The sequence below is a fragment of the Salmo salar genome, chromosome 17 (genome assembly GCF_965601325.2).
Source record: "Salmo salar chromosome 17, fSalSal1, whole genome shotgun sequence".
In the NCBI taxonomy this organism is placed as follows: domain Eukaryota; kingdom Metazoa; phylum Chordata; class Actinopteri; order Salmoniformes; family Salmonidae; genus Salmo; species Salmo salar.
Window position 1 is genome coordinate 69,352,844 of NC_138307.1, and position 23,162 is coordinate 69,376,005.

The window sequence follows — 23,162 nt, forward strand, 5'->3', positions numbered from 1 at the left end:
TTTGAAAGTATAATCCAAACTGATTAACAATTGTATGGTTTTAAAGACCTAATATATATAAATAGCTAACTATAAAGTGTTGTATTTATTTTGAGTGGGTTACATCATGTCTTCTTTCTTCTATTTATTTGTTGGTTAATGTGTATGCATACACAACACTATACTGATCCTTTTGGCTCTTAAAATATTCCCCAACCAATGGACACCTCTGTTGCACAAGACGTATTCGCACCTCCAATAAACGCAGCCTTTATTGGACAGCTGGCATGCTACGGAAGTGTGTCCGGCCCTGTAGCTCCCTGTCCCCGGTGTACGACTTGACAATTTTGGCTAAAAACAGGTGGATGACAACAATTTCCATTGCATGCAGTTAGGTATCACTGTCGCTGATTGTAGTCAGAGATGGGAGCGAACAATAGCACCCGCCGCGTCTCCTTTGAGTCGGATGAAAATGACAACATCACGGTTGTGAAGGGCATAAGGGTGAGTACTGAAAGGATAACAACAATGAGGTACTGCATAACCCAATGCTGCTCTGAAGTATTGAAGCGCGTTAAAAACGATTGGAACGACTGACTGCATTATTATATCGTTATTACCAAACAAATAGGCAATGTTATGCCAGAGTAACGTTTGTTATGGTAGCTAGGCTAGCTAACTCTCTGTCAGTTTATGCAATGGTCTCGCGTTGTCTAAATTATTCATGACTGGATACAGCTAGACCTAGTTCTTAGTAATGACATTTAGTTTATAATAGATAATACTTTTGACATTGTAATTAACATTAGTTTAGTCCATGTTGCACCATTAAATCCATGTCATGTAAAACACGTGTCGTGTACTTTCTCTCTGACGTGTAAGCTGATAAGTGTTTAACTGTTGCAGTGGACCCTGCGTGCCTATTGAAGTTAAATATAGGTTGAGAGGCTTTAGTTTAGTTTCAAGTTAAGACTAGTTGGCACGAAAATGCCTATTGTGAAGCACCTTGTTGCTAGAAGACTCAAGACAAAGTTTGTTTACATGGAGTAATCAGCTGGTGTGTGGCGGTGTTTTCCTTCTGCATTCTTGCCACGCGTGCTTGTACAAATCAATAAACAAAACATACCTTACGGTTGTACATTGTACACCCATATCACAACTAGTGTTATACAATGGCAGCATTCTGCCTTGGTTCTACAGCTTTTCAGCCAACAACAATCAAGACTCTGTGTTTAGAAATGTCCAATAATCATCGCTTTTGAAACGCCCTTTTATCAGCAAGGAAGAATCCTTTAAATGTAAAATATACACTTACTGTAGCAGGTTTGCACAGATCCATACAGCTATGGGTGCCGCCATTCGACTAAACTACACTTCCACTACACTTCCAGAGTTGCTAGATAGCTAATTAACACAGGTCGTCGGTTACCTCTAGTCTTCTGTAAACCATTGCTGTAACATGGAGATATGGCCGTGTGGGAACACTAACCCTATCAAGGTGTGTATCAATTGAACCTTTTTATTTTTTAATGATTTCTCGCTGATATGGGTCTTTATGCTTCCAAAACCATACTGCAAGCAACGCCTGTTAATGTTCAGACCGATGTCTTCGTCCGATCACTCGTATGTGTTATGTAATGGAACAGGGGGTCATGATCAAGGCTAGCCTAGGCCTAACTAATTGGGGGTGGGTGGACACATTTTAGCAGCCGTGTGTGCCACTGCTAAATGCATATTGGGATAACACTGCGCAGGCTGTTGTAATAGAGCTAGTGCACCTAGAGTTGTAGCCTTGTGTGATTAAGTTGGCTTGTCAAGTAGATTGTGAGAACTTGCCTTTTACACTTGAGTGTGGTGGAGTTGAAGTGTTTAGTGTTGCTCAGATCTGGTATCCTTGTTATTTGAGCTTTTTTCTCTCCTGTTGATTTTCTCTCACATATTGCTCTTCTCTCTCTTCTGCAGCTCTCTGAGAATGTCATCAACCGAATGAGGGAGCCCATAGCTCCCCTTCTTCCCCCCTCCCTTCCACAGGTCCCACCCCCTGTTGCTGCTCCCTCCCCCCTCCTCATTCCAGTGCCTCTCCTCAGACCCCCCTTCGATCCCATCACCTCGCTTCCACCCATAGAATCCATCGCACTACCACCTCAACCTCCTGCACCTGTCACTGAAGTTGTGGCCCCTCCTCCACCTCCACCGCCCATGGAACAGTTAGCAGCTCCGAGCATCATTGACATGGTGATCCCACCTCCTACCCTAGCTGCTTTAAAGCCTGTGGCGTCCCCTCCACCACCTGCATCTGTGGAGCAGGTAACCCTCCCACCACAGGTTGAACCCCTGGCCCCTGTTCCTGCTCCTGTTGCTGTGGAACTCAATACCATCCCTGCACCTTCTCCTGTAATCGAACCCGTTGCTGATCCTCCTGTAATCGAACCCGTTGCTGATCCTCCTGTAATCAAACCTGTTGCTGATCCTTCTGTAATCAAACCTGTTGCTCCTCCTCCTGTAATCAAACCTGTTGCTCCTCCTCCTGTAATCAAACCCGTTGCTCCTCCTCCTGTAATCGAACCCGTTGCTGATCCTCCTGTAATCAAACCTGTTGCTCCTCCTCCTGTAATCAAACCTGTTACTCCTCCTCCTGTAATCAAACCTGTTACTCCTCCTCCTGTAATCAAACCTGTTACTCCTCCTCCTGTAATCAAACCTGTTACTCCTCCTCCTGTAATCAAACCTGTTACTCCTCCTGTAATCAAACCTGTTACTCCTCCTCCTGTAATCAAACCTGTTGCTCCTCCTCCTGTAATCAAACCTGTTGCTCCTCCTCCTGTAATCAAACCTGTTGCTCCTCCTCCTGTAATCAAACCTGTTGCTCCTCCTCCTGTAATCGAATCCATTGCTCATCATCCTGTAATCGAACCCATTGCTGCTATTCCTGTAATCAACCCTGTTGCTGGTCCTCCTGTAATCAACCCTGTTGCTTCTCCTCCTGTATTCGAACCCATTGCTGATCCTTCTGTAATCAAACCCGCTGCTGCTGCTCCTCCTGTAATTGAGCTTATTGCACCTCCTCCCCCTCCCATAATTGAACCCATTGCTCCTCCTCCCCTTTCCTCTTCATTGGCATCCATCTCTTCCTCCCCTGCTGTTGAGTCTGCTGCTCCTCCAATGGAAGCTTTCTCCCTGCAGCCTGCAGTCAAACCCATCGCTCCGCCTCCTCCCCCAGCTGAATTCATTGCTCCTCCCCCTTGTGAACCCATTGCCCCTCCTCCTCAGCCCCCAGTGGAAGCTTTTGCTCCTCCTCCTGCCCCAGAACCAGTGGAAGTTGTTGGCCCCCCTCTTCCTCCTCCCACCCTAGAGCCAGAACCAGTGGCTGCAGCACCTCCAGCAGCACATGCAGGTGAGTTCTACTATAGCGTACAGACATAAGGGTCTCCTTAATGTGTTTACAAACATTGCCGCACGAGGGCGACGGCGCAAGTTGGTGGCAGAACAAGGGGGAGTTGTTATAGAACGGCAGGAAAATAACTCTTTACATGTTGCTTGAGTGCATTTCACACTACTTTTGGATTATAATTGGATTTTAAGGCTTGTATGAATATCCTGCTTACTATGTTTGTCATCATCGCAAATCAACTGCATTATACTTAAAAAACACTTCAACTTCAACCAGTAAAATGGCTATTTGGCTAGCTTTTGCTACATCCTATATCAATGAGTGTTAGCATTCTAGCTAACAACTGCTGCATCCAAAATAATTATTTTGTAAAGATCACAACCAAATATAATCTTAGTGGCAGTTCAAGCAATAATCAAAACATCTTAGCATTTTTTGGGGGTTTAGAAGTAATAAAAATGTTAATCTAGGCTATGTTGAATGTGCGCAGATGTCATGGCTTTCTTACTGCTGCCAAGAGTTGCGCGCATCTTTGCGTGACGTCAGTGTGTCGTGTACTGAAAAAGGGTCTATAGTGTACAGCCATAAGGGTCTCGGTGGCACCATGCTTACATGACACGCATGCATTCATTCACACCACTCAACCTGTCAATGAGATTGTCAGTTAATTTACGGGTTCAGTTGGATTATTGCACTGTGTGCTGGTATTTGACCACCTCGTAACTAATTCAGAGGTGGTCAATCGTACTGCTTCCTCCACTTCCTCTGAAATGAGCTAAAGCAATTTGGCTTAAATTGACATGTTCACACAGCAGGTCACAGTCATGACCCCAGGCATCACACTGTTCAGTGGGTTAGAAGTCCAGCTTTTGGGATCTGTACTCGGTCATCATTTGGGAATCTTGACCTTACTTTTAAGTCAGCCCACGCATACAGCACAAATGTTCTCTCCCCTCTGATTGTAATTAGTCTTCGTTCTCAGGATTCCGCTCACAGTGGCCTCTGGTATTATGATTCATTGGCATCGCCAAAGCGCTAATGAAACGATGAATTCTTACTTGTAATAAAGTTAATGAATTGATGCCGCACTTAAGCCCATTTCCTATATTTTGGCCCACTAGGCAGCAGAAACCATTGCCATTTTTTCCTCCTCTGTTTTGCGGAAATACTTTAACTTATTTTTGACTGTTTTTCACTGTTAAATGTGATGCATTCTTTCCCTCCACTAGCCAATTTGCTTAGGGCTGCTTTGCGTCTTGCGTGTTAAGGGTCACCTTACACTGGTATCGGAGTGTATCAAGTCTTCGCCACAGGGAAAGGACTGTTGAAGGTAAGGCAGGAAACGATGGGGACGTGGGAGGTTCCATCACAGATGATGACAACGGTGGGCGAAGAGGTTTCCCCATCCTTGACAGCACACAATGGGTGTGATAATTAAAAAGTGGGCATCTTAAAGGCACGCTGCACTTCCTCTGGTGATTAAAACGACGCCTCCTCAGTTTCACACAACAAACCGGCATCATTATGAAAAGGCTGTGGGCGTGCGTTTGCTGCTTAAGTGTTCATCTGGAATAGAAATCTCCCTAGCAAAACTCCCAAGCCACTTATCAACTGTCAGACATGCTGTACTGTAAGTTAACGCTATCAGGTCTTTCTTAATATGCTGTTTGGGCTCTCTACTTGAGGACATTGTTAATACAATTGATCTTGTAACGGCATGCTACTCACACGTTCTTAACAAAAACACATTTGTATAAATCTGTTTTCATTAGCAACCGGCCATTCACGCAATCGCTCTCCGATTCTGTCTGTCAAAAAATCACTCCCTATTGTCCACGTTAATTGCTTTGCAGATTAAAAGATAAACACGGCAATGTCTCACTACATTTTTTTTATCAGGGATTTGTATGAACTGTTTTTTGGGGGATTGTGTATTATTGAAAAAAAAAATTGCAGCTAGTTCCACTGAAAAAGCAACATTTTAAGAATTGTCTTTTGTGTCTGCAAAAGGTAATGCTCTTTCAAAAAAAAAAATGTTGCTCCTTTTCGGTCAGTAAAGGATCCTTGTTTATAGTACCAACTTGATGAGAGGTCTATTATGCCTTGTGTGTCATTTTCACCCTATTCATCATCATATTAAGATCACTTTATTGGCTAATTGCACAGAAGGTCCAACTGAAATTTGACTTCTGCTTTTTAAGACACACATGCATACATACCAATACAGGTTTTGGAGAGGTGCGGTAGGATGCCACACTGGACACGCAGGGAGATTTGTTGTGGGGGGTTAAGTGCCTTGCTCAAGGGCGCAATGGCAGGAAATGGCATGTAGGATTTGATACCAGCAACCCTCCGGTTGCCAGCTCACTTCCCGCCAGAGTTTTCCAGTTGGACCCGGGATTCTAACTTTCAAACTTTTAGTTGCTTGCTCGCCACCCTAACCACTAGACTACCTGCTGCCCCAGTACAGTATGTCCAGACTTGACATTTGAGATGAGGCAAAGGTCACCAAGGAGCTCTAGCGACGCTACCCTAATTGCAGCTAGTGTTTTTGGCAGTTCAAGTGTAGTTTTGTTTTTAACCGTTGATTGACCTCCACATCTTTCAATACGGGTCACGGTTGAACCACGTGTCTTTTTTGAATTTAGGTGAAAGTAACAGACCCCAGACGCATCAATAAGTCAGTTTAACCAATTACAAGTCAAGTTTTGGTGCATGAGTCAGTCAGTTGACAAGTTTCTCTCCTAACTTACCTAAATTGGTATGTTAGGTAATGCAGAGCTGCATATTAATTTCCACACAGGTTACCATTGCAATCAGAGTAAGAGTTGTGTTCTGTTCCTGCCCACGTCACCAGACAGTAATAACACTCACATCTGACTAATGAGCTTTGAGTTGGAGGAGAAAGATTTCTCCCTCAGTATGTGTGGTAGAAAGTACTATACTTTTTTTATGTCAGGGGTTCGTCAGGTGCATGGTGGTTTGGTTATTAGATGACTGCAGTACACAGGTGGAGCTTTTCTATAGTGCTATAACCTTCATTCGTTGTGTTCTTGTGACGGCTTCAAATTCTTCTCAACGTGTGGCCTACAAGCACAGTGATGTAAGTCGACATTGAAAGAAAGGATACATGTTTTAAAGGTTGTCCCATGTTCATTATACACTTAGTACACAAAACATTAGGAACACCTTCGTAATATTGAGTTGCACCCCCATTTGCCCTTAGAACAGCCTCAATTTGTCAGGCATAGACTACAAGGTGTCGAAAGCGTTCCACAGGGATGCTGGCCCATCTTGACTCTAATGCTTCCTACAGTTGTGTGAGATTGTCTGGATGTCCTTTGGGTGGTGGGCCATTCTTGATACACAAGGGAAACTGTTGGCCGTGACAAACCCAGCAGCGTTGCAGTTGTTGACACATTCAAACCAGTGCGCCTGGCACCTACTACCGTACCCCGTTCAATAGCACTTAAATCTTATGTCTTGACCATTCACCCTCTGAATGGCACACATACACAATCCATGTTCTTTAACCTGTCTCCTCCCCTTCATCTACACTGATTGAAGTGGATTTAACAGGTGACATCAATAAGGTATCATAGCTTTCAGCTGGTCAGTCATGGGAAGAGGTGTTCCTGATGTTTTATACACTGTTTAAATGCACTCAACAGGAAAAAGTCAACTTGGCGTATCGATCGCGTCTTATCTTTTTTGAATAACTCTGCTATCTTGCAACTCTGCAAGTCTTGTTAAACAGTCACCAAGGCTCGAGCCCAATACCACACTTTCATAAAGGTTGCAACGTTTATTTAATGAGGGGGAGAGTGTTGATTGTGTGCCCACGAGTGGTGGTATGGAGTTAGACCTCTTGGCTGTCTCTAAATCACGGCCTAGTTGCCTGTGTGCTGATTACAGTATGGTCAAGGTTGAGCCTCCTACACTGCTCTATGCAGGTTATAAATATTCATACTCCTGCGCCCACACACTGGCTGGCCCGGCCTAATAGCCTGCTTATAGATGACTAGGGAGAGAGAGGTGTAAGATGAGTGGAGCGGTATAAAACGCCTGCCAACGCATAATGGCTTCCCTGGTCTTCATCATCAAATGGGAAGTGATCAGTTATTCTTGGGATTAAATTACAGGCGAAGGTGGGGGAGTTTTTGCACGAGACAGCGGCTACGAGGGTAGTTTTTCTTTTTGAAGGTGTTGGAAACAGTGCGTCTGCAACGTGGTGGTGAGGCGTGCAGAAGTGGTAATGTTGCAGATTATGCCCTCTATGCGGGTCACGGGGTTAATGAAACGTCTGATGAGAAATGCAGTTTGCATCCCGTCTATCTCCCTTTGCCAAGAAAGAGCTCCTTTCTAGTAGTTTTTCTTTCTCACCGGGGTTTAGGGGGTGATGGGAAAAAATCTCAAAGGTGAGTTTTTAATCTCTTTAACATTTCCATGTCCTACTCAGGATTGACACGGGGGCTCTGTTGATCTGGAATTGTCTATGACCCCTGCCTAGCCAACGGAGTGCCCGAAGGACCCTTGACATGTTTATCCTATCAGAACCCATTCTACGGCTGACTCCCTTTTCCTCGGAGTAGGGAAGTACGGGGAGAACATGGAGTATGATGATGAGGAGGGTTGTAATTGCAGACCTACGCAGTTTGGTCCATGGTCTTCACAAAATTGTGAACTGTTGAGTCAGGCCAAACGCTACATAACATCCAATGATAATGTAAGTGTAGTCTGGGGAGGCTGTAAAATGGATTCCAGTCAAGACCGATTACACAGGTTTATTTCTCTGTAGTCTTCCAACACTCAGCCTGCTTCAGATAATGTGTTGGTTGCTGTCAGCAGTTAGCTCTACAGCTAGTGTTTCTGATGTATTCTTGGTGACAGTTGTGCTGGGCCTACTCACTTTCAGGATCAATTGAAGTGATTGCAGTCATTTGTTTACCATGTTTTCAAACTTTCTCGACTGATTAGCATCATCAAAATCAAATTATATTTTATTGGTCAATAACATATTTAGCAGATGTTATTGCGGGTGTAGCGAAATGCTTGTGTTCCAAGCTACAACAATGCAGTTCTAAAAGAATGGAATTAAGAAATATATGATTATCAGATTGCGCAATGTCGGAGTGGCATTGACTAACATACAGTAGAAAAGAATACAGTATATACATATGAGATGAGGAAAGCAGTATGTAAACGAGAGACTAGTGTTCCATTATTAAGTGACCAGTGATTCTATGTATATTGGGCAGCAGCCTCTAAGGTGCAGGGTTGAGTAACCGGGTGGTAGCCGGCTAGTGGTGGCTATTTAACAGTCTGATGGCCTTGAGATAGGAAAAACAGCTTCTGTCTCCCAGTCCCAGCTTTGCACCTGTACTGACCTCGCCTTCTGGATGATAGCGGGGTGAACAGGCCGTGGCTCGGGTGGTTGATGTCCTTGATTATATTTTTTGCCTTCCTGTGACATTGGGTGCTGTAGGTGTCCTGGAGGGCGGGTCGTTTGCCCCCGGTGATGTGTTGGGAAGACCACACCACCCTCTAGAGAGCCCTGCAGTTGACCATTTCAGATGGTCAGTGTTGTGTACGCTAAGGAATGCACTATTTGCCGCATGTTTTTTGCACAATGTGACAACATTCCCTTTGCATTCTCTCTCCAAGTTTCTACAGACGGCTCTCTGTCCACCGCCTTTACGCTCTCATTCTGTTCTCTGAAATTAGGTTGGAGAGGAAGGAAAAGAGATGGAAGGAGAAACAAAGGGGAAGGAGAAACAAAGAGAGGCAGGTGGTTAGACAGAGAGAAGGAGAAAATGAGAGAGCGGGAGAAATAGGATTGACCTTACTTGCAGCAGGCTGGGACTCCAGAGTACTACGTGTGGAGCTCTCTTCTGTTTTAAGAACCATATCTTTAATTCACTTATCAAATATCAGCTTCCCGGAGAGATGATACATGGAGGGGCCCCTAACCCCGGCATCCATTACCCTCAACCCACTGTTTGATTAATGCCTTGCCCGCAGAGAAATATGGTATTGAGCCCAGGCATCGTCACGGTAACAAGAAGCTATCTATTCTTGGCCTTGATGAGAAGTGGCAGTATAAGGTACTTAGTTCCTCCTTTTGACACTTTCTTTTGGAAGGATTCTAGCCTCTGTTTTTATTGATGCGACAGTCAGTAGAGGGCACAGGAAAGACAGGAGGGGAGGCTGTAGACCCCTTCGTTGATACTCAAAGGGAACATAAAAGTTCCCATTGACTTAAGGCCCCATTAGAATTATTGTAACAGAGCTGCAATGGCATGCTCGTCTATTTTAATGTGTCAATCCGGTCTGAGATAATGACTCACCTGAAGCAAGGAGGGGTCATAGTAATGAGTCAGGTTGACTATTATGCACTATTTAGCTAACACAGGGAAGGACACCTGCTTGTGCCTGGGCTCTGTTAGCCTGAGAGTTTAATTAACTCAGAGACTGAGACTACTGCACTCCTAGGGGGGTACTCCGGACGCTCACACACACACACACACACAGACGGAAGCGCCATGCCAAGAACATCTCTCAAGTGAAGCTGACTGAACCACAGATCCAGGGAATTGAAGAGAGAGGCTTCATGCCTCATTTTCCTCCTCCTCCCTCCTACACTCATCCCTCTATCCCTGTCTGCTCCCCTCCCTCTCTCTTTCCTCTAGCCCCCCATTAGAGGGGATTTTTATTTTAGGTCCTATCCTTCTCGGGACCAAAGGGGGGGGTACCCAGCAGACTAGAAGCTGGGCTGTAACAAGCTCCAGTCACAAACCGTCTCCAAGGGCTTTCCTGCTCTGCTCTACAGTGTGTTAGAGATCATAGGTGTTCCACTTGTTCAGCAAATGAGAGTTAGCCAGCCAGCCAATTTCGGTGTGTGTGTGTGTGTGTGTGTGTGTGTCCTTCACCGTTACACTGCGACCGGGTCTACCTGGTAATAACAGGCTCTCTGACAATGGCGATTATCCCATCTCTCTGTAATGCGCCAGTCTCACTTGAGTCATCTGTAAGCACACACCCCTCTCTCTCTCCCAGCACTGCAGTGTTGCTGCTGCACCGACACACCGCATGGCACTTCTGCCTTCAGAGCACGTCTTGGCCTCTTAGCTCGCCCCACGTCTTACTTTCATGCTTAATTACCTGCCAAGATAGGACCAAGAAGACACACGGTCAAACACGCCATGACGCCAGTAACATAAATACAAGGAGATTGGGGGAAAAGTAAAGCTATAAAAAATGTGTGGGGAGGTTGTGTGTGAGTATGTGATGAGGTTTTAATAGCGCACCACCAGTCACCTGCGTGGCAGATCTAACCCTCCCTTCTGCCCTCCTCTTCTGGCTGTGTAGCCCTCCTCTCTTCTGGCTGTGTAGCCCTCCTCTCTTCTGGCTGTGTAGCCCTCCTCTCTTCTGGCTGTGTAGCCCTCCTCTCTGGTCCTGGCTGTGTAGCCCTCCTCTCTTCTGGCTGTGTAGCCCTCCTCTCTTCTGGCTGTGTAGCCCTCCTCTCTTCTGGCTGTGTAGCCCTCCTCTCTTCTGGCTGTGTAGCCCTCCTCTCTTCTGGCTGTGTAGCCCTCCTCTCTTCTGGCTAATATCTTCTGGCTGTATAGCTCTCCTCTAATATCTTCTGGCTAGAGAGGCTAGAGGCCAGTCCCACCTCACTACCCTCACAGTACACACACCATTTAGATTTTTTACATTTTAGTCATTTAGCAGACGCTCTTATCCAGAGCGACTTACAGTAGTGAATGCATACATTTCATACATTTTTTTTCTGCATACATTTCATAATTTTCTTTCTCCGTACTGGTCCCCCGTGGGAATCGAACCCACAACCCTGGCATTGCAAACACCATGCTCTACCAACTGAGACACACAGGACCAGTTTTATTGCCCACAGCTAGTCAACATACGCATGGTAAACAGGCACATCATACAGTACATGTCACACACATACACACACTGGTCCACAGTGCCTCACCCTGGCCTATCTGTCTGTCTCTCTCCTATAGTTGATGAAGAAGAGCTGAGGAAGAAGATCACAGAGGATCTGCAGAAAGGCCTGTTGAAGGAGAGGGCGAAGGCTGAGCAGGAGCTGCAAGCATGGTGAGAGACACACACACAGACACACACACACACGTCTCTATGAACCACCATGGTTAAACACCACCACATCAGCCTTACCTGTCCACTGTAGTACAGTAACTGTCCTCGAACAGCCTCATACAAAGCAATGCAGTAGGTGTTAGAATGTATCCTGTCTAAGCCCCACCCCTGACCTTAGCCCTTCCATTAACCTCTATGGGACTGAGCCACACCCTCTACTTCTCTGATTGGTCCTTTGGTTTGTTGCATTCTTTGAAGGGTTGTGAAGCCAACGGTAATTTACCAAAGTTACTGGAATCTTCAGTAATTTTGGTCATTAACAGAAAATCTATGGCAATCGCATCATCTTTTTGGTAATTTATATTTGAATAATAAAGAAATGTATTCATTTTTTTTGTCTATTGTCCATGAGTTTCTCTGTGGAAACAGCGTTGATTCAACCAGTGTTTTCCCAGTGGGTATGGTTCAAGAGAAAATAGCCTAATTAATGAAAAACGCATCTAACCAACAATGACATTATTTTAAATTACAACTGCAACTCTTCCAACTAGTGACGGTTTTCACAACTGCCACCAGTTTGACGGCAAAACATTGTCAATGAATACATATTGACTTAGTAAAATATATATCAAGGGTATTTCATGCTGTACAGTGCCTTCAGAAAGTATTCACACTCCTTGACTTTTTCCACATTTTGTTGTTGGAGCCTGATTTTGAAATTGATTAAATTGAGATGTGTTGTCACTGGCCTACACATAATACCCCATTTCAAATTGGAATTACGTTTTTCGAGAATTTTACAAATTGAATAAGAAATGAAAATCTGACATGTCTTGAGTCAATAAGTATTCAACCCCTTTGTTATGGCAGGCCTTAATATGTTCAGTAGCATACATTTGCTTAACAATTCACCTAATAAGTTGCATGGACTCACTCTGTGTGTAATAATATTGTTTAACATGATTTTTGAATGACTACCTCATCTCTGTAACCCACACACAATTATCTGTAAGATCCCTCAGTCTAGCAGTGAATTACAAACACACGTTCAGCCACAAAGACCAGGGAGGTTTTCCAATGACTTGCAAAGAAGGGCACCTGTTGGTCAATGGGTAAAATAAGCAAATTAGACATTGAATATCCCAATTACACTTTGGATGCTGTGCCAATACACCAAGTCACAACAAAGATACAGACTCCTTCCTAACTCAGAAAGGAAACCGCTCTGGGATTTCACCATGATGCCAATGGTGACTTTAAAACAGTTGCATAGTTTAATGGTTGTGATAAAAACTGGGGTTGGATCAACAACATTGTAGTTACTCCACAAGACTAACCTTATTGACAGAGTGAAAAGAAGGAAGCTTGTACAGAATAAAAATATTCCAAAACATGCATCCGAAGTAATACTGCAATAAATGTGGCAAAACAATTCAAATGTTTTCCTGAATACAAAGTGTTATATTTGAGGCAAATGTAATATAACACATTACTGAGTACCACTCTCCATATTTTCAAGCATAGTGGTGGCTGCATCATGCTATGGGTATTCTTTTAATCTTTTGGGACTGGAGAGTTTTTCAGGATAAAAAAGAAACGTAACCTAGTTCAGTTTGTTTTTCACCAGACACTGGGAGATGAATTCACCTTTCAGCAGGACAATAACCTGAAACACAAGTCCAAATCTGCGCTGACGTTGCTTACCAAGAAGACAGTGAATGTTCCTGATTGGCTGAGTTAGTTTTTACTTTTTTTGACCAATTTGACAGAGCTTGAAGAATTTTGAAAATGATAATGGGAAAATGTTGCACATTCCAGGTGTGGCATGCTCTTAGACTTACCCAGAAAGACTCAGCTGTAATCGCTGCCAAATGTGATTCTAACATGGTTGAGTACTTATATAATCAAGATGCAGTATTTTAGTGTTTTACTTTTCATATAATTATTATTTATTTTTTACAAATGTGATAATTTTTCTTTGATTTTAGAGTATTTGGTCTAGATCATTGACGACAAATGGCAATTAAATCCATTTTAATCTCACTTTGGAACACAACAAACTGTGGAAAAAGTCATTGGGTGTGAATACTTTCTGAATGTACTGTATAGTTTCCTGATTCCAAAAGAAAGGGAGAGAAAGCACACTTTTGCAGAAACCTCCTGCCAATTCTGTATTCCATTAATAGTAAAAAAGGTCAGATTCATCCCTTCTCCCACATGTGTTCAATCTATTTATCTTCCGAAGCACATCAGCGTTTATTTCGTCCCCCTTACCTCCTATCCTTTTTTTGGGGCTCAATTAATCATGTCTGGGAGAGGCCGCCATCGAGATGTAATTTCCTGGGTGCTGAGTGGGTGATCTATTAGCCAGCCTTGATGAGGCATCGTGGCTTCCTTCCCAGCGCCTTCCCCACTTCTCGTCTGCATCCCAAATGGCTCCCTATTCACTATATAGTGCACTACTTTTGACCAGGGTCCATGTGTGTAGCCATTGCACTCTGGTCAAAAGTAGTGCACTGTGTAGGAAATGGGGTGCCATTTGGGGTGCAAAACTCCCTTTTCCTCCCCTCTTCGCCACAATGGAGCAGGTGCATGTCTGATAAACACATCATTCCCCTCTAATGGTACTGGATGGGCTCCAAAGACCTACCAGTGAATGACTAAGTCGTTTAGCCTAGCGCTTAATGTAGCTGCTATTACAGTATGGATGGGAAATGCCCCTATAGAGTGAATGGGAGGCGCTAGCATTAGACTATGGCTATTAAGGTTTTTTGAGGTGTGTTTAAGGGAGGCTATTCACAGGAACAAAGATCATTGTTTAGTTTTTGAGTTGTTTTGTCTTTTATTGACGTAAATGTGTGTTGTGTATGGACCTCTATTCAGAGAAGTAAACGTACTGTACCAATTTGAGTGTAAATTGTGGGCTGCAATTAATTCTGTTCATTATGATGGTGATGTCGCTGTGGGCTCGCTCAGACTGCCTCAAGTCCTCCACTTATTTGGTTTACCTCTTCACTGTTTTAGGTGCTTTTTGTTACTTTTTATGAACAACGGTCATTCAAAATTAAAAAGCAATCATCTGTAAGCTGTTTGCCAGCACGCATGCTCTCCAACGGTGTGTGTGTGTGTGTGTGTGTGTGTGTGTGTGTGTGTGTGTGTGTGTGTGTCCCTCTTAATATCGTGGAGTAAACATTAGTAAAACAGCTTTACGGGTCATCTTTCCAGTCGGGCCCAGGCACTAACCTGGACAAATTGCTATTGATAAAGAAATGTATTTCCTGTCAGCCATAATAAAATAGAATTTAGAACGAGCATCTGTCTTGGTTTATATGGCTTTGTTGGCTGAAGCAACAGGGATGGGACGAGGTAGTGCCTGTCGCATCTCCCAGGGCTGAGTCCCAAATGGCACCCTATTCTGTATATAGTGCACTTCTTTTGACCAGGGCCCATAGGGTTCTGGTAACATTTAGTGCACTATATAGGGAATACACCATTGAAGGAAAGTACGGGGCTTTATTGACCATGATGCTGTGCTGCTTGGATGGACAGAATCAATATTTCCCTTAATGTCGTGTCCCCACCAAGTTCTCTCCTCTCTGACTTTTTTTATGTTTGTGTTTTCATTTGGGTTTAGTAGAGCCAACGAGTCGTGGGAGTGAGACTTGGAGAAGATAATCCACTATAAGATGTTTAACTCCCTTTGCTGTGGGACTCACTCATGTTTAGGCCTGAAGACATTGTGTGAATGTTCACTTTTCAAAATGGTGGAGGGGGAAGAGGTGGTTGATGCAAATGGCCAGCATACAGTTTGGAACAGAGTGTCTCCAGGATGTTGGATGTGGATTTTCAGCAACTGTAGCTGTTAACAGATGGGCCTAACATGCTGACCACACCGCCTGCATTGCAAAATACATTTACACGTTATTCAATCATTTCATCCTAATTGCTCGCGAGCGCCAACGAGCGTCTGCGTAGCCAGGCACTAAAATAGAACTTGGTTCTAATTTGGACGTGTGACACGTTGCAAGTCCCGTCTCTCCCATCTCCTCATTGGTTTTTAGGAGCATATACACACGTGAGTGAATGAAAGACGGAGGTTCACACTCAGTCCATTTGGCGGTGGTAATGCACCTTAAAGTTGGTTGCCAACCACCATATAAAATCCATAGAAGAAGAATGAATAAGGAGATAAACAAACTAGGTTTCCCCTTTTTATCTGTGGATAATTGTCAGAGTAGAGAACACATGGTTTTGTGTGACTGACTCAACATGGGTCAGACTTCTTCAAAGATCCAGCAAAAACAGAAAAGCACCATGTGCATTTTAGATAAAATAACAACCCAATGTTCATCTCCCAGGACAAATTATCAAGCAACAACAACCTAGCTAAATGTCCATGAATGTTTCATGTGTTTCGACCTCTTCCCGAATTAATATATATACAGTGGGGGGGGGGGAGTATTTGATTCCCTGCTGATTTTGTAAAATATCCAGAAAAACGAATGTCAGAAATGTTATAAATTGATTTGCATTTTAATGAGGGAAATATGTATTTGACCCCCTCTCAATCAGAAAGATTTCTGGCTCCCAGGTGTCTTTTATACAGGTAACGAGCTGAGATTAGGAGCACACTCTTAAAGGGAGTGCTCCTAACCGCAGCTTATTACCTGTATAAAAGACACCTGTCCACAGAAGCAATCAGATTCCAAACTCTCCACCATGGCCAAGACCAAAGAGCTCTCCAAGGATGTCAGGGACAAGACTGTAGACCTACACAAGGCTGGAATGGGCTACAAGACCATCGCCAAGCAGCTTGGTGAGAAGGTGACAACATTTGGTGCGATTATTCGCAAATGGAAGAAACACAAAAGAACTGTCAATCTCCCTGGGGCTCCATGCAAGATCTCACCTCGTGGAGTTGCAATGATCATGAGAACGGTGAGGAATCAGCCCAGAACTACACGGGAGGATCTTGTCAATGATCTCAAGGCAGCTGGGACCATAGTCACCAAGAAAACAATTGGTAACACACTACGCCGTGAAGGACTGAAATCCTGCAGCGCCCGCAAGGTCCCCCTGCTCAAGAATACATATACATGCCCGTCTGAAGTTTGCCAATGAACATCTGAATGACTCAGAGGACAACTGGTGAAAGTGTTGTGGTCAGATGAGACCAAAATGGAGCTCTTTGACATCAACTCAACTCGCCGTGTTTGGAGGAGGAGGAATGCTGCCTATGACCCCAAGAACGCCATCTCCACCGTCAAACATGGAGGTGGAAACATTATGCTTTGGGGGTGTTTTTCTGCTAAGGGGACAGGTCAACCTCACCGCATCAAAGGGACGATGGACGGGGCCATGTACCGTCAAATCTTGGGTGAGAACCTCATTCCCTCAGCCAGGGCATTGAAAATGGGCCGTGGATGGGAATTCCAGCATGACAATGACCCAAAACACACGGCCAAGGCAACAAAGGAGTGGCTCAAGAAGACGAAACATTAAGGTCCTGGAGTGGAAAGGCCAGTCTCCAGACCTTAATCCCATAGAAAATCTGTGGAGGGAGCTGAAGGTTCGAGTTGCCAAACGTCAGCCTCGAAACCTTAATGACTTGGAGAAGATCTGCAAAGAGGAGTGGGACAAAATCCCTCCTGAGATGTGCGCAAACCTGGTGGCCAACTACAAGAAACGTCTGACTTCTGTGTTTGCCAACAAGGGTTTTGCCACCAAGTACTAAGTCATGTTTTGCAGAGGGGTCAAATACTTATTTCCCTCATTAAAATGCAAATCAATTTATAACATTTTTGACATGCGTGTTTCTGGATGTTTTTGTTGTTATTCTGTCTCTCACTGTTCAAATTAACCTACTATTAAAATTATAGACTGATCATTTCTTTGTAAGTGGGCAAACGTACAAAATCAGCAGGGGATCAAATACTTTTTTCCCTACTGTATATATTTTTTTAACCTGCTTGTCATGAAGGTGTCTGGTGGGGATAGACACAATTAACACGTGTGGTGGCACACGCAGACGCACGGGCAGAGCTGGTTTGGTCTGCATTTAAGGTCTTTGAGTTGGTAGGTGAATGGTAGGCTAACTCTACTCTGTAAGGTCTGAGTTGGTAGGTGAATGGTACAGTAGGTTAACTCTACTCTGTAAGGTCTGAGTTGGAAGGTGAATGGTACAGTAGGTTAACTCTACTCTGTAAGTTCTGAGTTGGAAGGTGAATGGTAGGTTAACTCTACTCTGTAAGGTCTGAGTTGGTAGGTGAATGGTACAGTAGGTTAACTCTACTCTGTAAGGTCTGAGTTGGAAGGTGAATGGTACAGTAGGTTAACTCTACTCTGTAAGGTCTGAGTTGGTAGGTGAATGGTACAGTAGGTTAACTCTACTCTGTAAGGTCTGAGTTGGAAGGTGAATGGTACAGTAGGTTAACTCTACTCAGTAAGGTCTGAGTTGGTAGGTGAATGGTACAGTAGGTTAACTCTACTCTGTAAGGTCTGAGTTGGAAGGTGAATGGTACAGTAGGTTAACTCTCTACTCTGTAAGGTCTGAGTTGGAAGGTGAATGGTACAGTAGGTTAACTCTACTCTGTAAGGTCTGAGTTGGAAGGTGAATGGTACAGTAGGTTAACTCTACTCTGTAAGGTCTGAGTTGGAAGGTGAATGGTACAGTAGGTTAACTCTACTCTGAGGCATTGGCCTTTTCTCCTCTCCAGGATATCAAATCTTCCTTCTCTGCTAATTTTTCATCCTTAATATGTCATGACAGTTTTTTTTAAATTTTCTTCTTTCTATCATAGAAAACTCAATTCATTTGAATTTATTGGGGAAAAGGTCCACTGTTATCTTTTAATTGAGAGAGAGATGACGGCACAGAAGGCTTTTTCACAGGTTCGCCATCAAAGGTAATTGAACTGCGATGGTGTTTAGCAGACTACTTGTGATCAGGAACCTGTGCTGGAATAGAGGTGTCATGACCAGCTAGCCTAAGATTGGATTGTTTTAAACTTAACTGGAAGTGTTGACTGTAGTAAAAACTGAAGAGTCAAGGTGTGGAGTTATGAATGAATTGACCGTTGGTCAAAACCATAGTGTGAAGCTGTCACAGGCATTTAGTGACCTATGAACTTACCTGGGTCTCACTTTGCAGTAGTTCACTCATTCCCTCCTCTATCATTCCTGTCGTGTGTGTGTGTGTGTGTGTGTGTGTGTGTGTGTGTGTGTGTGTGTGTGTGTGTGTGTGTGTGTGTGTGTGTGTGTTAGGGTTGTATCCAGATGTTCATGCCATACCAGGGTATACAGTATTACCGGAAGTGCACAAAACAATTTAGGCAACAGGGAACTTGATCCTGAAGGGGATTGAATGTCTCTGCTGTAACCAATAAGCTTGATCTTGACATCTAGCCACTTAGCTAGCAAGTTAGCAAACTAAATCCATAGCTGGAGTCCTGAGCTGGACATCATTTATTTGACACCTTTAAGATTTCTTATAGTTAGACCGCTGCATCACTATAAGTTAAGTATAAGGCACTGAGTCTCAGTGCAAGAGGCGTCACTACAGTCCCTGGTTCGAATCCAGGCTGTATCACATCCGTCTGTGATTGGGAGTCCCATAGGGCGGCGCACAATTGGCCCAGCGTCGTTCGGGTTTGGCCGGGGTAAGTTGTTCTTAACTGACTTGTCTAGTTCATTTTTTTTATTGAACCTTTATTTAAATAAGCAGTGGCATAGCACGCACCCCCACAGCCCCTGTGAGTTGCCTCAACAACAAAAAAATGATACTGTATTGAAGATCATGCCGTCATTATAAAAATTTAAAAAAACACTGTATACGGTATATCGCCCAAGCCTAGTGTGTGTGTTTGGTGTCACCACTGAGCTGGCCAGATGGTGCCATGCTTCATTAAATTTAGAGGTCTGCAGTGAAACTGCTACTGCTGCTTACAACCTCTGTTAGAACACACAACCAATACAGAAGAACCCCCAAAATTGGCTTCAGGAAAAACTCTCTCACACACACACACACACACACACACACACACACACACACACACACACACACACACACACACACACTCACTCAGTCCCTCTCTCATTCTCACACACAAATACACACACAGAATATGTGTGGAGTGTTCATTTGCAGGCAGCCCTATCTCATTTAAGGCGGGGTGGCTGCAGGGAGCAGATTTTCTGAAGACTCCTCTGAGAGGCGTCAGAGCAGAAAGGCTGCAGAGTGAAAGAAATATGCAGTACTCATCTCGCTCTCGACCTCATATTCTCTCTCTCTCTCTCTTGACTTCTATCCTCTATATTTACCTCTTCTATTCTCTCTCTTGACTTCTATCCTCTATATTTACCTCTTCTATTCTCTCTCTTGACCTCTCCTCTATATTTACCTCTTCTCTCTCTCGACCTCCTAGCCTCTCTATTTACCTCTACTCTCCTCTTCCTCTCAAATACCACACAGCTCTTATCTCTTTCTCTTCTCTGTCCCTCTTCTCCTCTGCTTTGTCAGCACTCACTGCTGTGCTCTCTGATTGGGGTTGACCTGTGGTGGCCCCTAAGCACTGTGGGAGAAAAAAGAGGCTCAGCGAGGATGCCACTCAGACTGATACTCAGACAGGGACAGACAGACACAGGTCTCACTTCTCAGGTTGTTCCTGTCACCAACGGGCATGCTTACGTTGAATTACGTGGGACACAGTGGTGAGCACAGGTGTCACTGTGATGTGTGGTGACTGTGGCAGTAGGTGTGTCTGAGTGCCACTGTGTTTAACACCAGAACCACTGGAGCAGTCATTTGGACTGCTTAAACAATGGTATTATAGTGAATATAAGTGGCGATATGACAGCAATCAAATAGTCAATTATTGTCAGCTCGTGCTTACATGGTATGAGTCTTCAGGCATTGGCATCAGTTGGGGCATGCCCATGTCACATAAACAATGAAAGCTGGTGAGTGGGTTGCAGATGTTTTTTGCTTGAGATGTAAGATCAGCAAAAAAAGAAACGTCCCTTTTTCAGGACACTGTCTTTCAAATATAATTCGTAAAAATTCAAATAACTTCACAGATCTTCATTGTAAAGGGTTTAAACATTTTGTTTCCCATGCTTGTTCAATGAACCATAAACAATTAATGAACATGCAACAGTCCTTAAGACACTAATAGCTTACAGACGGTAGGCAATTAAGGTCACAGTTATGAAAATTTAGGACACTAAAGAGGCCTTTCTACTCACCCTGAAAAACACCAAAAGAAAGATGCCCAGGGTCCCTGCTCATCTGCGTTAATGTGCCTTAGGCATGCTGCAAGGAGGCATGAGGACTGCAGATGTGTCCAGGGCAATAAATTGCAATGTCCGTACTGTGAGACACCTAAGACCGCGCTACAGGGAAACCGGACGGACAGCTGTAACAAAATCTGCACAGGATCGGTACATCCGAACATCACACCTGTGGGACAGGTACAGGATGGCAACAACAACTGCCCGAGTTACACCAGGAACGCACAATCCCTCCATCAGTGCTCAGACTGTCCGCAATAGGCTGAGAGAGGCTGGACTGAGGGCTTGTAGGCCTGTTGTAAGGCAGGTCCTCACCAGACATCACTGGCAACAATGTCGCCTATGGGCACAAACCCACCGTCGCTGGACCAGACAGGACTGGCAAAAAGTGCTCTTCACTGACGAGTTGCGGTTTTGTCTCACCAGGGGTGATGGTCGGATTTGCGTTTATCGTCGAAGGAATGAGCGTTACACCGAGGCCTGTACTCTGGAGCGGGATCGATTTGGAGGTGGAGGGTCCATCATGGTCTAGGGCAGTGTGTCACAGCATCATCGGACTGAGCTTGTAGTCATTGCAGGCAATCTCAACGCTGTGCGTTACAGGGAAGACATCCTCCTCCCTCATGTGGTACCCTTCCTGCAGGCTCATCCTGACATGACCTTCCAGCATTACAATGCCACCAGCCATACTGCTCGCTCTGTGTGTGATTTCCTGCAAGACAGGAATGTCAGTGTTCTGCCATGGCCAGCGAAGAGCTCGGATCTCAATCCCATTGAGCATGTCTGGGACCTGTTGGATTGGAGGGTGAGGGCTAGAGCCCCCCCCCCCCCCCCCGAAATATCCGGAAACTTGCAGGTGCCTTGTTGGAAGAGTGGGGTAACATCTCACAGCAAGAACTGGCAAATCTTGTGCAGTCCGTGAGGAGGAGATGCACTGCAGTACTTAATGCAGCTGGTGGCCACACCAGATACTGACTGTTACTTTTGGTGTTGACCCCCCCCCCCCTTTGTTCAGGGACACATTATTCCATTTCTGTTAGTCACATGTCTGGTGGAATTTGTTCAGTGTATGTCTGTTGTTGAATTTTATGTTCATAGAAATATTAACCATGTTAAGTTTGCTGAAAATAAATGCAGTTGACAGTGAGAGGATGTTTCTTTTATTACTCTGCCATTTTTAATGTCCTGACCCCCCTCCGGCTTGACTTTTCCTAAATAAGTCTATCACACACTGTCATTCTTAGAATCTTAATATTAATCCGTTTTAGGAGGGAATGTCATTTTTTTGAAAGGTTTTCCTCCGTTGCCCCTCCCGACAGTTGAATTGAAGGTGCCGTGGTCCGTTGATAATCACGCTGATAATTTCCACGAAACTGAACCGGTTAAACTATATCGACACTAATTTCACAGATACAACAACAGATTAAATAAATGAAGTAAAAATATGTTAGGGAGAAAGGTTGAGTTGATGAGTGAGGGGAAGAGGATGCATAATTAGGCCTAGGTCGTCATCATTGTGAATGAAGAACAGGGCGGGTCATTCTATTGATCTATTCTAATTACAATCTCTATATATTATATACTCTATCAGTCTACTGAATCCAAGCACTTTTATCAGTCTACTCTGGTCTACTTGTAATACACAGTGTGAGCGTCCGTAATTTACAATGGCAAGAAGACCAAGACGAATGGGATGTACATGCTGCGTTAGCTCTGCTACAAGATCTGAATGAAAACGACTCGGATGGTGGGGAAGAAATACATATCCTGGCATCTCTGCTGATTTATTCTGATCCTCAGCCGTAACAGTACGCACTGAGCAGGTGCCTGCGCCTCCACCAAATGAAACAGTGAGACAGGAGAGAGGAAATTATAGAACAAGCTGGTGACAATGCTATGGGCCGATTAGCAGCACAAAATGTCATCACTGAGAGAGCAGGCCCTACATCTCAGCAACGCACACTCACCAGCTTTCCTTGTTTGTGACATGGACACGCTCCAACTGATGCCGTTACGTGAAGATGCACACCATGTAAGCACAAGCTGACAATAATTTACTATTTTTGACTGCTGTCAAATCGACACTTCTATTCATTGTAATACCATTGTTGAATTTGTGCAGAATTTCACTATTTATCAAGGCCACTTTGTGCTTTATAATGTGGCCACTGATGTTTTCATAATTTGACCGTTGGTCTTGTTGACTGTGCATCTTGGAAGTTGGGGTATTTTTATTTTGCCCTTGTAAAAATGATATGTTAGGGTGTTCCAGCACTAGGATTGCAAAGGGTCAGAAACTTTCCGGTAAATTTCTGGAATATTTCCGAACATTTTCCATGGGAAGTTAAGCCTTGGAATTTTGCTTAAATGAATCAAAAAAGTT

General features: G+C 44.1%; 1 protein-coding gene across 5 annotated transcripts in view; it reads left to right on the plus strand.

The window, feature by feature from the left end:
• Positions 1-227: 227 nt before the first annotated feature.
• The window catches only part of LOC106576543 (MICOS complex subunit MIC19), a 147,542-nt gene continuing 124,607 nt past the window's right edge, over positions 228-23,162 (plus strand). The window contains exons 1-4 of one of the 5 annotated variants that reach the window (XM_082964052.1): positions 228-483; positions 1,942-3,373; positions 11,398-11,491; positions 13,119-14,401. In XM_082964052.1, coding sequence (XP_082820178.1) covers positions 403-483; positions 1,942-3,373; positions 11,398-11,491; position 13,119 — 1,608 coding nt within the window. In that variant the 5' untranslated portion in view covers positions 228-402 and the 3' untranslated portion in view covers positions 13,120-14,401. Of the gene's footprint in view, positions 484-1,941; positions 3,374-11,397; positions 11,492-13,118; positions 14,402-23,162 lie in introns of those variants that run through there. The other 4 variants (XM_045700064.2, XM_082964053.1, XM_082964050.1 and 1 more) reach the window with 4 other exon arrangements.